The 15,319-nt window shown below is 38.4% G+C and overlaps 1 protein-coding gene across 1 annotated transcript in view; it reads right to left on the bottom strand.

The window, feature by feature from the left end:
- DNAH3 (dynein axonemal heavy chain 3) overlaps window positions 1-15,319 on the bottom strand; it is a 63,984-nt gene that overhangs the window by 24,226 nt on the left and 24,439 nt on the right. The window contains exons 22-39 of the mRNA XM_054842854.1: window positions 14,697-14,813; window positions 14,084-14,263; window positions 12,771-12,907; window positions 11,877-12,078; window positions 11,303-11,395; window positions 10,892-11,002; window positions 8,909-9,023; window positions 8,363-8,561; window positions 7,259-7,367; window positions 6,865-6,978; window positions 5,546-5,722; window positions 4,728-4,819; window positions 4,092-4,311; window positions 3,123-3,257; window positions 1,743-1,854; window positions 999-1,240; window positions 300-400; window positions 116-221 (exon numbers count right to left, since the gene is read on the bottom strand). Coding sequence (XP_054698829.1) covers window positions 116-221; window positions 300-400; window positions 999-1,240; window positions 1,743-1,854; window positions 3,123-3,257; window positions 4,092-4,311; window positions 4,728-4,819; window positions 5,546-5,722; window positions 6,865-6,978; window positions 7,259-7,367; window positions 8,363-8,561; window positions 8,909-9,023; window positions 10,892-11,002; window positions 11,303-11,395; window positions 11,877-12,078; window positions 12,771-12,907; window positions 14,084-14,263; window positions 14,697-14,813 — 2,562 coding nt within the window. The remainder of the gene's footprint in view (window positions 1-115; window positions 222-299; window positions 401-998; window positions 1,241-1,742; window positions 1,855-3,122; window positions 3,258-4,091; window positions 4,312-4,727; window positions 4,820-5,545; window positions 5,723-6,864; window positions 6,979-7,258; window positions 7,368-8,362; window positions 8,562-8,908; window positions 9,024-10,891; window positions 11,003-11,302; window positions 11,396-11,876; window positions 12,079-12,770; window positions 12,908-14,083; window positions 14,264-14,696; window positions 14,814-15,319) is intronic.

Below are 15,319 nucleotides of genomic sequence, written 5' to 3'. Positions count from 1 at the left end.
AAAGTACTTCAAAAAGTTTTGATTCTGCATGCATGCCTTCAAGCGGGCAAAGTGTGAACATCACCTTAAAGTTAATCTTCTATATTAGGCCTACGTAAAAAATGAAGTCTCGCACCAGCTCTCGGTGTTCTTCCTGCAGGTTTGGAGGCAGTGTTTTCATGTAGGAATCCTTCAGTGGCTTCCAACCTAACTGTTGCGGGTCCATGTAGATCATACCACACCTGGGAAGAACAACCAACTATGGTACAGGAATAGATGTGCAAGGTGGGACAGTTCAAGTGCAAATGCTTTCACATTACCTGCTGACAGTTGCTGGAGATGCCTCCTCTAAGTCTGCCGGCTCAAAGATTAAACTCATTTTTGAATTCATCTGAATTATTTCACCACTCATTAAGCAGAGCTAGAAGAAGAGCATCACGTAAACATGATCTAGTCATGTCAGTGCTGATCATTCATTCAAAGCAATGCCTGTCATAAAAATCACTGAACGTTCTACTTGTTGTCACTCCTCATTCACTCATTCGTATTCTTACAACACATGGTATTTTCTGACCTTGTCTCAACTTTTCCACGTGTTACTGTAATGGCTTGAAGAGACACAGAGAACAATGCTCTATCTTTAAATAACTCTGCAAGGAAAAGCAGTTATGACCTGCAGCGGTTTTTTTAGTTAATTTATTCACTAAGTAATTTAAGCAAGTTCAGTTTTCAGTTACAGAACTGAGTTTATGGATTTCAGTTTCTTAAAAGGGTCAATAAAAAAGCCTCAGTGAGCAACCTCATTTCAATAAACTAGGAAGACGACAAGGCTTCTAGAAAGAAGTAACAGCTTAATACCATCTACTAAACCCACTCATACAATTGGGGAAAAAAGCAATGCTTTTAAGCATATCAGCCTTTCCTGAGTCTCACACCTCCTTTGACTAACATGATAACAATATTGCTACCACTGAAATGAGGCATGTATATTCAAGGACAAGGTTACTGCAAAAAATTACCTTTTTATTGTCATCCAGCACAGTGTTCATATTCTCTATCCAAACTGCATCCACTGGGCCATCAAAAATAATCCATTTCCGATCATCTGTGGTAGAAGATGCTTGTTCCCTGAAGGCATTTGCAAGAACTCCATCTGTCCACTCATGGCTTACAGGATCAAAGCTGCCATACAACTGTCCCATAGTAATTGCTTTGGGATTAATAACTTTGTATTCAACAGCAAATTCATCCATGGATTTTGCTGTGTAAAAAGACCAATAGATGAGCTTGAGAATTTGATAGGTTAGTTTCATTCAACAACTGAAGTATAGAACAAGAAGATTCCTGAGGATCCTACTTTAGCTGCCCAAGGCAAAAAAAACCCAGACACTTGGCAGCTAGGTAGCAGTAAATAAGAAATTCCATTACTCGTACAAGGAAACTACAAAGTCCTACGTGTAAAAGCACAGGAAAAAAAGAAAAAGCAGAGCAGAACAGATTTTATATGTTTATGGGAGCTACTTACAATCTCCCTATAGCTAGTTTTTTTGAAGAGTGTTCTGCACAAATACAGTGCTTAACAAAATTCATAAAAGCATAAGCACATTAGTATGTTTTACTATTCCAGTAAATGGAGACAAAAATACTTCCAGCAGAAGCAGAATATAGGACAATTAACAACCTGGGCATCTCTCTGCAAAGGAAAAACATTAGTCATAGAATTAACTTCATTTAATGAGAAGTTTGTGACTGAACAACATTACCTGCGCACAAATCACCAAGGGCTCCAGCGAGCACTTTGTACGCACAGGTTTTCCCGCTCAAAGGACTTCCAACAATCATGAAACCATGGCGCACCAGCATCATTTCGTATATCTGTATCAGTGACAAGATCGACTCTTTACAATACCACAAAAGCAAGCAGTATGTGTATAAAACTAGAGGTCTCTCTCCAGCACTCAGATGCCACAGGACAAAACATCAGCCAAATACCTGCACTCTATTAAGGCTGACTGAAGCGTTAACCCAAATCAGAAGGCAGTCATATTATTATGGAAAGTCTTACTTACATAATTTAAGAATTCATTGCCCCAGACTTTCTCCTTGCTAAATCTCATCCCTCAGCTGTTACAGCATCATTGCACAGGGTGCGAGCGCACTAACCAGACACTGCAGATCACAGCCCAGCACAAAAGCCTACACTGAAACCAATGGTTACCAGTGAAGCTAACACAAAGGGATTGAAACTAGAGTTCTGAGGATCTGTCACATGGCTGGTCCCACAGACGCTGACTTTGGACTGCGAGAGCAGTAACTTCATTGGTCACTCTACAAGATCTTGCCAGAACTCAAGTCAAAGCCTTCAAACAGATCACCTTCAAATAGAACTGTAAGAAGAACCCCTACGACGATTTTTGGTTTTTTAATCTCAGGTTAAGGCTGATATTTTCTGGTTTAGCTTAAATTCCTAACCAGTTAATATTACCCCTATTTAAATGAAAGATAAAGCACGGTTTGCAAAGCAGCATAAGCCAAGTCTGAACATAAGCCATAAAGACCGAACTGCTGTTGGAGGGCCCCCTCATGATCCTGCCCCAGGCCACACATTTCTGCCCTTGCCATTATACTGTCACTAGGCTGCACTACTCACAAGGAAAAAAAAAAAAAAAAAAAAAAAAAAGAGAAGAGTTAAGCATTCTTTAAAAGGTCACTAATACTAGTAAATGGGAGACAATGGGAACACAGAGCTGGAGGTGAAGCATGAGGAAGAGTAAGAAATGTCACCTCTGTCAAGTCTTCTCAAGGAGACTGAGCAGAACTGGGACAGGGCCTGACTCCCAGTCCAGAGGTCTGTTCACTAGGCGCACTGCCTCTGCTAGTAATTTAATTTTCTATCCTGAACCATAACACCTATGATGTGGCTGCACACATTAGCTCCTTCACAGTCTGACTGAATTAAAAAGATCACTAGGAGCATAGCAGGTTTTTACTCTATGATTTTCACTCAGTAAGAATACGCAATTTGTAATATTCTATTAATTGATCATGGAAACTATTAGCTATTCATTCATGACACACAGTGAATGAAAAGTGTTTCTGCTCTCATGCTCTCCTTCCCCAGAAGTAAGTATGTGAAAATAAACCTGAATAATTTTTCCAGTGAACCATGGAACTGGTTGAAGATCCATTTTTTTTATATTTTCAGTTAGTGCCTCGACAAATAGGTCATAGTCTGGTGTAGGAAGAATCACTCCAGGAAACAGGTCAGATATGATGCCCTTAAGGAAAGACAGAATAGAACACTATTTAAACACAGATTACAAAATGGGAAAATTCCCAAAGCATAAAAGTCTACAACTAAACCAATATTCGCACAGATAACAGGAGCTTAAGAAGAAATGTCCTCAGCTGGACTAAACTACCTTCTAGGCAAATGTGGCCACAGAAGTATTCTCTAGGCATGAGACAGAAATGAGTGCCTGCACTTTTCATACACACGCTGATATTTTAAGAGGAAGCTTAACATTCCACAGATTTCCCCCAAAAAGTATTACAGGAAAGGATGTGAAAGTGGTAGAAAGAATTTCAGTGATTAAATAGAAGGGCATGTGTTCTGAAACTTCAGAGCCCTGACTCTATGTGTGCTTGTACCCTAGCTTTTAGGTCTTTAATATTGATTGCTTTGTAGCTTAACATAGTCTTTATTTTCTATTAAAGCAGCATGTAAACAGAAACTTCATCATTTTCATTCTGACTGCAAATTTCTAATTGACTGTAATTTAGTTGTCCACATCTGTTTTGCAGCACGAAGCCAGAATGCAAACTTCGAAGAATGGTTTCCACAAATGAAATAGCACAAAGTGACTTTTAGCAAGATATCTTATAAAACATTTTATGGAATAACTTAAAAGACACCACTGAGAGTTTGTTTTTCAAAATAATACTAACAGAACCAAAGAGCGCATCCAGATCAGTGGACTGAAATAACTTTACACTAGTACGGTAGCATCTAGATCAAACTGTTCTAAATTAAAGATAACAACCCGTTTCTATAGGTTATTATAATGGACCTCATCATCACAAAACTTAAACACAGCAGCCAGATAGCTTACCTGAAACAATGGCACATCCTGTGCCAAGAATTTTGCCAAGTTAACATCCAGCAAAGCCCGAAGTAACAACACACTTTCATTTTCAGTTGGGTACTTCAGTTTTAAGTTGCCTGCTGCTGTTAGGACAGATTTAACAGCACGCATTCCATAATCATAGTGATGCTGCGATGACAGTTGCTCAGAGCACAAACGGTAAGTGGCAACAATTTTCTGGGCAAGACTGCAGATATTAAAATGTAGAATGAAAATAGCTCACCATGCAACAAAAATACTTTAAGTACCTACATACACAAAATAACTGCGGTGATTATCAGACATATCAGCTGACAAGATGGCCCAAAACACCTAGGAAGCAAAACTGTAGATTTTGCCATGCCAGAGAACGTGTGTGCCCATTAGGAACTCGGTTTGATATTATGATACATTGTCCAAATGTATGATGTGTAGAAGTGCACGTCCGTCAACATGAGGTGGTAAATGAGAATTGATGATAAAGCAGGAGATTAAAAAGTACTTTCTGGTGAAACAGAACATGGACAGCCTTTTAGAGTTATATGCCTCAAACACACATATATGTTTTACAGAGTAATGAGGTATATCAGACTCAATTGAAGTGGAAAATTCAGCACATCTTACCTCCGAGAGTCCAAAAATCCCATTGAATAAAGTGAAATTTCTCCAATCAAAGCATAATCTGGAACCATCATGGCAACTGTTCGGAACAGTGCCTGCAAGAACAAAAGTAAAATATAAGCTTAGACTATGGAACAGAGTAATCACTTGTGCCTGTTTTGTAAGAATAGTATCTCTCCATAAATTCATGAACTTCTATACTCTCTATTCCTTTCTCATGACTTTAGGAATCATTTGAAATCTATGCATTAGAATTCTATTCTATTCTAGTCCTATCTCATCAAGAGGTTCAAGAGGTCTGTGCTAAGCACTGTAGGAACAAATGTTTAGAAAGAGTCACAATCCTAAAGAACTATGAAGAGAGGAAAAGGGAGGTGTCATTCATCTCACTTTCATAATATACAAACTAGCACATGGTGTGATTAATGTCTTTTAAAAGGGCATGCAAAAAATTGTGGCAATGCTAGGAAAAGAACTAGGACCATATCAGTCTCTCTGCAGTGTCTCAGCAACTTGCAAAGTTACAATAAATTTAAATTGGGATTTGGATCACCAAGCCATTGTAAACCAGGAGAATTTCCACTTGGAGAAAGCACAGTTAAAGCTGTGAACTGGTATCAGCATGATTAGACTGAGAACTTTCATCTGTGCATTTTGTACAATCCTAAATACTTATTAAAACTTAGCAAAAAGCACAGCAGAATATAGCTGAATGGGTTATCAGTGTATTATTTGATTGTTGCCTTCCTTGTCTTAGTACAATAGAACAGAAGGTGCAAATTCTGTTTAATTTCTACAGGAAACCAGGATTCCAGATTTACCTTCAGATTGTCAGGCAGCTCTGCCCGTCCAGCATACCCAGGATTCATCGTGATAAACACAGCACATGTAGGATTAAGAGAGATCTCTGTCCCTTCAAAGATGAATGTTTTGAGTTTGCGAATAATAGCTTGCTGGATGCTAAGTATCTGTTGTGCAATTACAGATAACACTTCAACCTAATACAGACAGAACAGATTGGAAAACATAAGACACTTGGAAACAATATAAAATGGTTTTGTTTATATATTTTCACGGCTATATTTGCATTCCTCCAGGTGAAAATCACCCTGTGTCTGAGCCTAAATATTGAAGCTGAGCTGTCTATTGAAGCAATCTTCTGAAAGTCATTGCCCACCATCCCTCCTCAACCAACTTAGACAGATCAACAGAGGCTTCTAAAAGCCTCCCAAGGGAAATATCATCTGCCTGAATGTCGACATCTAAATTAGGCGGACAGGAACTCCCTCTGGAGGCCTCCAAAAGCACTTTCCTGTCACCTCAGATAAAGAATTTAGGCTCTTCAGTAAGACTGATTCACTCAATGCTCCAAATTGAGGGTAAATGTAAAGAATGGCTAAGGCAGCCTAGGGCCACTCCTCAGTGCTTTGAAGTATCAAGGTAACAGAATATTGGAAGATGAGAATGCTAACACTTAAATGCATTAAAAAACAAGTTACAGCAGACAAATGGAGAAATTAAGTTGTTAAGGATACTAAAACGTACAAAATAGATCTTCATGGAATTTCCACTAGTATTTACTTAAATCTAACTCCATCAAAATAACAATAAAAGCTATCCAAAGTCAGTGACCAAATTAAAAAAAAATAAAAAATCAGAGTAAGACTAAGGAGGGGATTAGACATGTCTGGTTACACAGCTCGTTAACCAGGTCATTCAGTTAGTGACACTCAGCTAGTCATCACAGGAATCCCTCCACCGGGATTTATCTGCCTTGTGCTGAACATAGATTTCACAGCCCCACAGCTGTAGCTTGATTTCTCAAGGAGAAGAGAAGGACAGTTCTTTCCCAACAAATGAGCGTCACGTACAAAAGCGGAAATTGCACAGGAACAATTTTTTCAGCTAAAATAATCCAGAACACAAGACTTCTGCAACATGGCACAAGTAGGCATGTGCTCCTCCAGCAAGCAGCTGAGTACCTAGTAGCTGAGTACCTAGTCAGTGATTATCGAAACAAAAAGGCTATACCACAAATAAAAGTAGAAAATTGGTAATAATGCTGTCATGTCTAAATCTATAACTTCTTGTGTCTTAAATTAAAGCTTTATCATTTTATTTGTCAGAGTTAAAATGTTACCTCAATTCTATTGAATTCGTCAAAGCAGGACCATGCACCAGATTGTGCCAGCCCCTTGAAGAACTTCCCCATTGCCTTGTAATCGAGACCATCGGAGCAATTAAAGACCACACACTAGAACAAAAACACACAGAGAACATCTCTCGGTATTAACACAAAGTTCACTATAAAATTCTTAGCATCTAAAATGGGAAGGGATTATTATTGCTAATTTTGGATTACAAGACAAGGATGCCATATAGACACAGCCCTAAAAGTGTGCTGCTTACCAACTATTTATGCGAATAACGAATACATACAGAACAATCAGTACTCACTTAAGAATGGCATTTCAAGAAATATCTACATATTCAAGCATAAACAATGCAAAGGGAAAAAGTTTGCATTTTGGTACCTGCTTAGCTAGTGCTTTTGCTAGATCTTTTGTTGTTTCTGTTTTGCCAGTCCCTGCAGGTCCTTCTGGAGCACCACCAAGATTTAACTTCAAGGCACCCATTAATGTCCTACATAAACAGCAACACAGGCATTAGAAATAGCAATCTTTAATGGCAGTTTGTTTCTGAAGGGATGGATAAGTAGTTTCCTATACAGGTTCCCCTGAAACCTATTTACCTGTGCCCTACTCATTCAAAGGCTTTGCCACTAAAAACAGTTGTTAAGTTGTGCTGAATAGAGTCTGCTTGCTCATTGCTTGCACTGAAACTACATCTGGCACAGCTGACTGCATAGTCTTAGTTTAGATTGAGCTAATGCTAATGACAACCACCCCAGTTTACAGCTAATGCACCAGCCACATGGCTCTCAACACCACTGTGAATGTCAGAAGATTAAGCATTTGCCAGCATAGGCATTAACGTAGGCACTCTACTACAAGTGCCTTCTACACGATGGTGAGTTCACAGCTCAGTGCTTAAATGAAATATTTACATCCTCTCCATGTATTTGCCTGGAGATACTATAAAGAAAACTCTTTAAACCTTAGACCTAAAATTACCTGCTGAGATGACCTGTGTCTCCAGGGCTCACAAGAAGTGAAATACCAAATCCCTGGAATACCTCAGCCTTGGGGCATGAGTATTTCCATTTCAACCTCTTGCAAGTGGAACAGGACGCTAACTGCAGTCAAACAGCTGTGAAGGGCTCTATAATTACCTCATTTAGTTTAAAGGCAGGCATACCCTACCTGTGTCTTATTTCAAGGAAATTAATTGACCAGTACTACTGAAGAGTTCTTTGCAGTTCCAGTACCATGAGCTACCAGCTTTTATTAGAAGCACATTCTTGGATACAACAGAGACTATTACTCTACTGGTGTAGAAACCTATGCCTTGTAAATATTTTATCATATCTGGGCAAAGAAGATGTATAAAATTTGCCTCCAAAATCTACAGGAAAATCAGGCTGCTGAGGTTCCTGCAATTATTGACTACAACAAATCGAAGTAAATACAGATCAATACAAAATATGAAAACATTATTCATAGACAGGATGGCTTTACCTATAACATCGATCTGTTAGTGGGGTTATAACCAGACGTAGAGAATTGCCTAGATACTCATAACCATATTTGGCTTCTGTTGTAATCATTCGCACTATTACATCCTTCTCTTCCCAGTAGTATCTCAGCTGAGAAATCCACTGGAAGTCATTCAGATCTGTGATTTTGTCTTCAACCAATTTTGCAACCACATCACGAGCTGCAGGTAAGAGACAGGTTATTTGAAAAATCTAAACACTTCTACTATGTTAGTTTACTTAAAACAACATATAAGTAAACTAACATTTACTTACAGCTATGTAAGAGTAAATCAATATTTAGAGTAGTAGTAGCCTGGCTTTCATGTTAGGAGGAATCTACATCTGTTTTGCATAGGGAATCAGCTTAATTTAGAACAGTAGATGGGAGATACACTGTGCAGTAACTCTGTAAAGGTTGTTCAAAGTTAGAGAAAGCATTTTAGCTGCCTCTTTCCAATAGTTCACCCAACTAACGACAGCAGCACTGCCCCAGATGTAACAAGAGTACCAGCAGCTGCACATTTACCATGCACATCAATGACAGTAAGAGCTCCAAGTGTCAGCCGGGCTCCACTGGACAGCTTTCCTCTCACTAACTCAACAATGTCCCCAATTTGTAGATTACTCTTCTCCAAGAAATCCTGTCACAGAAACAGAACACAGGCAGTAACGTCATGCTGTAGCTAGGAGTTCCTAGCATGGGTGCAGTCATTGGAGACAGCCCTTCCAACAAAACATAATAATGGAAGTCCTGGCATTACACAAACATTTAAAATTCTCTTTCATACACTGGCATTTTATTTTATTATGAACACTTCAAAAAGCTTTATGGCTTGAAAATAGTGTAGGCAAAAGTCTTATCTTTCTTCCTAACAGAAATGACAAGATTCTACGACAGGAGATGAGCAGATTCTCTCTGTTGGATAAATTTAGATTAGATTTCTTCTGTAAATTGGCAGTAAATTGTAAATTAATAAAATTAATAGAAATCTAAGAGTCTCCTAACTTTAAACAATTTTAAATTATTCTCTCATTATTAAATGAGAAAGTTTAATGAAATGAAAGATTAATGAAGTTTCCATTAATGACCTAGACAATAGGACAGAGCGCACCCTCAGCCAGTCTACAGATGACACAAAACTGGGAGGAGTGGCTGATAGACCACTCCGTGGTGTGCTGCCATCCAGAGGAACCTCAACGGACTGGAGAAATAGGCAGACATGAAGTTCAACAAAGTGGAAAGCCCTGTATCTGGCAAGGAATAACCCCATGTGGCAGCACCTGCTGGTGGCCAACCAGCTGGAAAGCAGCTCTGCTGAACGGGACCTGGATGCTGGTGGACAACAAGTCAAACATAAGCCATCGCTGTGGCCCTGAAGGCAACGAAGAGCAACAGCACTTGGCTGCATTAGGAAGAGCTTTACCAGCAGGTCAAGGGCGGTGATCCCTCCTCTCTAGCCAGCACTGCTGACACCACATCTGGAGTGCTGTGTCAGTTTTCAGCTCCCCCACAGAAGACAGGCACGGGCGTACTGGAGCAAGTCCATTAGCAACCTCGTTTAGTTGGCCCTGCTTTCAACAGGGGGTGGGCTGCATGATGTCCAGAGGTCCCTTATATTCTGTGATTCACTGTTTTGTGATTCCTTCTCATTTTTCTTAACCTATGGATTGTTCAGGGTATTTTCTTTGAAAGCAATAAATATTTTCTGTTCTGACTGTTCTGACTGGATATGTGGAATAAGATCTTCAACTGGTATTAAACAATACAGGCAAGTTAAACCTAAGATATTCAGTAAGGATACAGAAATAAAGAGCTAACATTAAAATGTATATTAAAACTTTACTATTTCCACATTTAAAAAGCAGCCCAAACACTCTGGTGACAGAATTAAACCCCGAATAAATCCTCACCCACTAGCTCAATTAGGATCAGACAACAGCCCACTGAATTAATCAGAAATTATTGCCATTACTTCAGCATGCATTTGATCAGCCTCAATAAAGTGATACTTAAAACCGTTGTGATGAAAGAGGCATTACAATCACATAAGAAAAGTCTCTTGTATGAAATAACAAACTTGGCTGCTGCACCTTTATCACCAGGATAGTCGAGCAATAACCAGACAAATAACCGCGCCATTCTGTGAGGAGAGATTTCTGCCTGCACGCTTCCCTGGGGCTTCACATGTAAAGACAGGAGTTAGAAATAAAAATACATAGTGTTTAACAACACCCTATCACTTTTTGTTTGGTACTTCTATTTACACCAGTATCACTTGTGAAAAAAAGCAATACAATTCCCTTCAGTGGGACTTCTCCTGATATACGTCAAAGTAAATGAGAACAAGCCCCTGCTAAGACACAAGAAAAAAGGAAATAGAAAATAAAGCACGCTGCATGAGTAAACTGTAATATGTTGTTGATGGAGGATCTTCTTCGCTAGAAGGAGCTTTTTATTAATTAATCAAAGTTTGATGCTTAGAAATAGAAAGGTAGAAGAAAATCTTACTAGCAAAGCTCCTTTCCTTATAGCCTCAGACACTTCTTCTGTCCAGTAAATGGATGAAACGCAAATAACCACCTGTCCAGGCCACTGAAGTACCCATGTTTTCCGAGGAACCTTAAACAAAAAGATCCATTCCAGACACAGAAAGTCATATAAACAGATTAGATTATGGCAGTGATAACAATTACTTTCGCCAAATTTCTTTTGTCTCATGCTGTAAATAAATGAGTATCAGCATGGAAAGCTTTGATACTTTTTCTTCAAGAAATTCAGAGTTAAAACTTCAGACTGGTACTAAGGAGAGCTGGCTTACACTTAGCTTCAAACATGTTTTTCCGGTTAAGAATTTGAGCAACCTGTTCATGTACAGTTGCTTGTGAAATCTATTTTATACCAGAATTCAGGAATAATTACCTTGATATATCCTCTTATGCCATCTTGAAGAACTTGTCTTACACTGGCCAGCATCATTTCCTCCACTTGCAAAAGCCATTTTTCCACCATACCCTTCAAAAAAGAAAAACAGTTAAGAGTCAGTACACATTTCCTGATTATATTCCTCTTAAAGGACAAATTCTTTGAAACGTGTTTAGGCTTAAATATGCTTTCTTCTGATCTGGGTGTGGTATATGGGAGGAATAAAGGTGGAAATTTCCCAAATTCTGACAGGCTGCAGTTTATCTGCTATCTGAAGGCAGGTAAATCAAGCTAACTCTAAAGACAATGCAGGTGAAGAAACAGCTGGATATGTTTCACATAAGCAAAAACAAAAAATGCAGATCACAGCTTGCATGGTCAGTTAAGCTTGGTCATTAAGTCTTACTCCTTTTTGTAGGAAATCCTTTTCTCTAGCATACCAGTCTGCACTCTCACTTCCTAAACACCTTTCATGATCTGATTGTAAATGTTTTAAACCTCATTCCCCCAAAAGCATACACTGTAGGCAAAGTATCAATGTTGTATCATATAGTAAGAAAAAATACATTACTTTTGCATTTGCTGGATAGATTTTATCTATGAAAGGAACCATTTCTTTCTCTGAACTGATCATGCCTACGATCTCTAGATCTTCTGTGAATTCCAGTTTAGCAATTCCTTCAAAACACTTCTTTAAATGCGGTTGTACTCGAAGGGGATCCTTTGTTTCGGACAGTATTTCAAGCAGCTCATCATTAGACAGGAAAAAGAATCTGTTAGAAAAACACAATTAGTGAACACTTTCCAATCATGAAAATCATCATTAATAATCTATTAATGCAAGATAGATTGAATTGGTTTTATTGTTGCTTAGGACACTAGTACAACAGAGAGGAAATTATTATCTCAAATCCCTTTTCTTAAGCAATGTTTAACATTATAAAACTCATCACACCTGTTTTTTCAGAATTTCAATATGACCATCCTTTTATGCAGAGGAAGAAAGAAGGGTTCTCCATCTCACACAAGAAAGACCGGATATATCTATGCAGCCAATAGGTACCTTGTAAAAACATAGAATCCTGTTCCTCATACTCATATGTAACTCCTACGTACGACACACCTTCACACAACTAAAGAGGGCAGGGCAGAGATAAAATTGCAAATCAGCCATGGGAAGGTGGCAAGTTCCTTCAAAAATGCCCCATAAGTAATAATGTCTTTCTAATAATAAGTTTACGTTGTGCTAGACAGATTTTGCATGCCCACCTCTGCCTATCCCTGGCATTGCAAATTTAACTGGAGCTGAGGAAAATGAATGTCTGGAGAAAAGAACAGGTTTTCATTTTTTGTTGCATGAGACTGGGTGCCACGTGTTGATAAAAGGAGACTTTTCAGTTCAGTAGAAACGGTTTGAAAGAGCTTATGCCTTTTTGTCTCTAACAGGCCTGTTTAATTAATTTACCTTGGGAAAAATAATCTTTTCTTCTCCAAGTAAGTATTCAACCCCTTTTGAATGTCTTCTAAGAGAGTATTTGCTTCCTGAAGTCTGTCTAACATCTTGGGTTGTTCAGTTGCTACAAGTACCTTTGTGTCTTTCACCTTTGTAAAAACAAATACACAACAGAAACTGCTAAAAGTTGCAATAAGTTTGTACATTAAAATTGTTATCATCAATCACACGTGCTGCAGGAGGCTAAAAAGCTATATATTGTTCTCTGTAGCGTGCCTTCGTGTTATTAAATATGTATGCATTATTTGATAGTTTTTCTTTTCAGACTGTCAGTTTTACCAAGTTGAACTTTACAGACAATAATGCAACAAGGAAATATCTAGAGGAATTAAAATCTTCAGCACTTGCTCCTGTGTCTGGGCTTGCTACATTTTTTTGCACTCACAAATAAGTTCTGTCAAACAGAGCCACAATACATGACAATTATTCTCTGTTCTTGCCATCTAGGTCGCATTTTTTCTTTCTGATAACACTCCTCTTAACTTGAAAGGATACACCTATTTCAGAACAGGCTTCATCGTTCACAGAGTTGGAGCTGTTAGACAGGTCTCAACTTCTATTTTGTTACATTCATTATTTCAACATCTTTATCACAGAATCACACACTCCCAATGTTTTTGGCAAACATCTCAGCTCACACTACCACTAAATATCTGGCTTCTTACCCAGCTTCTTAGTTATAGGGAACTGAAGAGGACACCCAATTGCACTTACTATCCCCATTATCTTATCCTGACACACCACCATCCCAGTACGTATTCACCAAAGTTTTGAACAACCAAGCCACCACATATTAGAAAACAATCGTATGCACAAAAAATCCATTGAGTTGCTCTAATAATGCGTACACCTTAAAAGCCTAATGCAAAATCTAATTGTATCCAGAGAAGACTTTGTACAGATTGTCAGTGAACTCTGGAAGCAGATCCTGCTTCCAAAATCAATCATCTTTCTACCTAATTCTGATCACTTAACCATACAAAAGGCAGAAAATTTGGAATTAAAATGTTACTTGAGCTCGAATTCATCCTGCAATATCCAGCCTTTACAGAAATCTCAAAGCAATAATGATATAAACTATCCCTTTTACCGCAAGACTATATTTTGGTGGGCTTTACTAAAGGATTTTCTACTTCGTATTATACCCTATGGTGACTTAAATACAAATATCTAACTCCAGAAAAGCTAGTGTATCTTCATGATAGTAATAATCATATTACCAGATGTGCAAAAATTTACACAATTTATTAAATGCAAGCACTTACCACTTGCACCATAATGTCCTTCCAGTATGTATCCACAATCCCAAACTTTCTGCCCTCTTCAGGCATTTGAGCTATAATGTCTTCTGAACTAAAAATTGGTTCCAAATACAACCATGTTGCCTGACATGTTAACCAGCTATCCAGAATATCTTGCATTAAACACAGCTTATCTTCCCAAGCCTGTAATGAAAACATTTAATATTTAAGGAAAATTGTATCAAGAATTAATCTACACTGAGGAATCAAAGAACTTAAGTTATCTTATCATCGATGAAAGGATAAAAACTTAGTACGGTATTCCGCAGACTGAGTAAATGTCAGTTCACAGGCCCTATATAGAATCAACTGACTCATTCCCAAGACATTCAACTAAAAACTCATGCTTATAATGACTAGATTAGCAATGCAATTACAATTTCTTTACCTGTGAAGCAAGCTTTGCATACCTTTGTCTGGAAACCATTAACTCAAAGCTCTTGAAGAAAAATATGAATGTGTGTTCTTAGAAACAGTTAAAAACTATATAACTTCTTATCATGCCAAAATAACTTAAAGCACTTAGGGAAAGCGTATCGTGAGACACACAAGCTCAGTCAAACCAGCTTTTCCTTACCCGGCATTCAGCTTCTATTGGTTTGATGAAGGGAGAGCCACACATTGTCTGAGTCTTAACGATGTGATCATCCAGCAGAAGCTGGATGTCGTCAATTGCTGACAGGATGCTGGTGTTCTGTAAAAACATCATATTTTGATAAGGTAAATAGCAGTTGCTTTATTTCGCTGCTATTCAACCCCACCCTCATTCAGCTTCCCGTTTTCCCCTTCTCTATGGTGGTTGAAGGTAAGAATGCAAGGCTTTGAGAAAGCTCGCAACATGTTTGAAGATATGAAATGGTATCTCCACTGTACATCTCTGTTTCAAAGGTCAAGAGAGAGATTCGTTTGTGAATGGGAAGCTAGCCAGGGATGCTAGTGACTTCTGACTCAATCTTTTGGACTGCACGTGACTTCTTGTTTCTTCTGGGCCAGTTAAAATTGCACTACTGTCCAGGTTTCCATACAACACTGCAGAAGCTCTCAGGCTTACAGATTTGTTAGGGTGAATATGTTGAGATCACAAGTTAATCCGATACTAAGGTCCAAATATAAGGATATATAGTAATGGAGACATTTGCCCAGGCTCTGGGGTATGATACCACTTTCCATCGTGCCACAACAAATCAGTAGTAACTTCCC

This window comes from Grus americana, chromosome 15 (genome assembly GCF_028858705.1).
Source record: "Grus americana isolate bGruAme1 chromosome 15, bGruAme1.mat, whole genome shotgun sequence".
Lineage (NCBI taxonomy): Eukaryota > Metazoa > Chordata > Aves > Gruiformes > Gruidae > Grus > Grus americana.
This window is presented reverse-complemented; position numbering and strand designations above follow the sequence as displayed.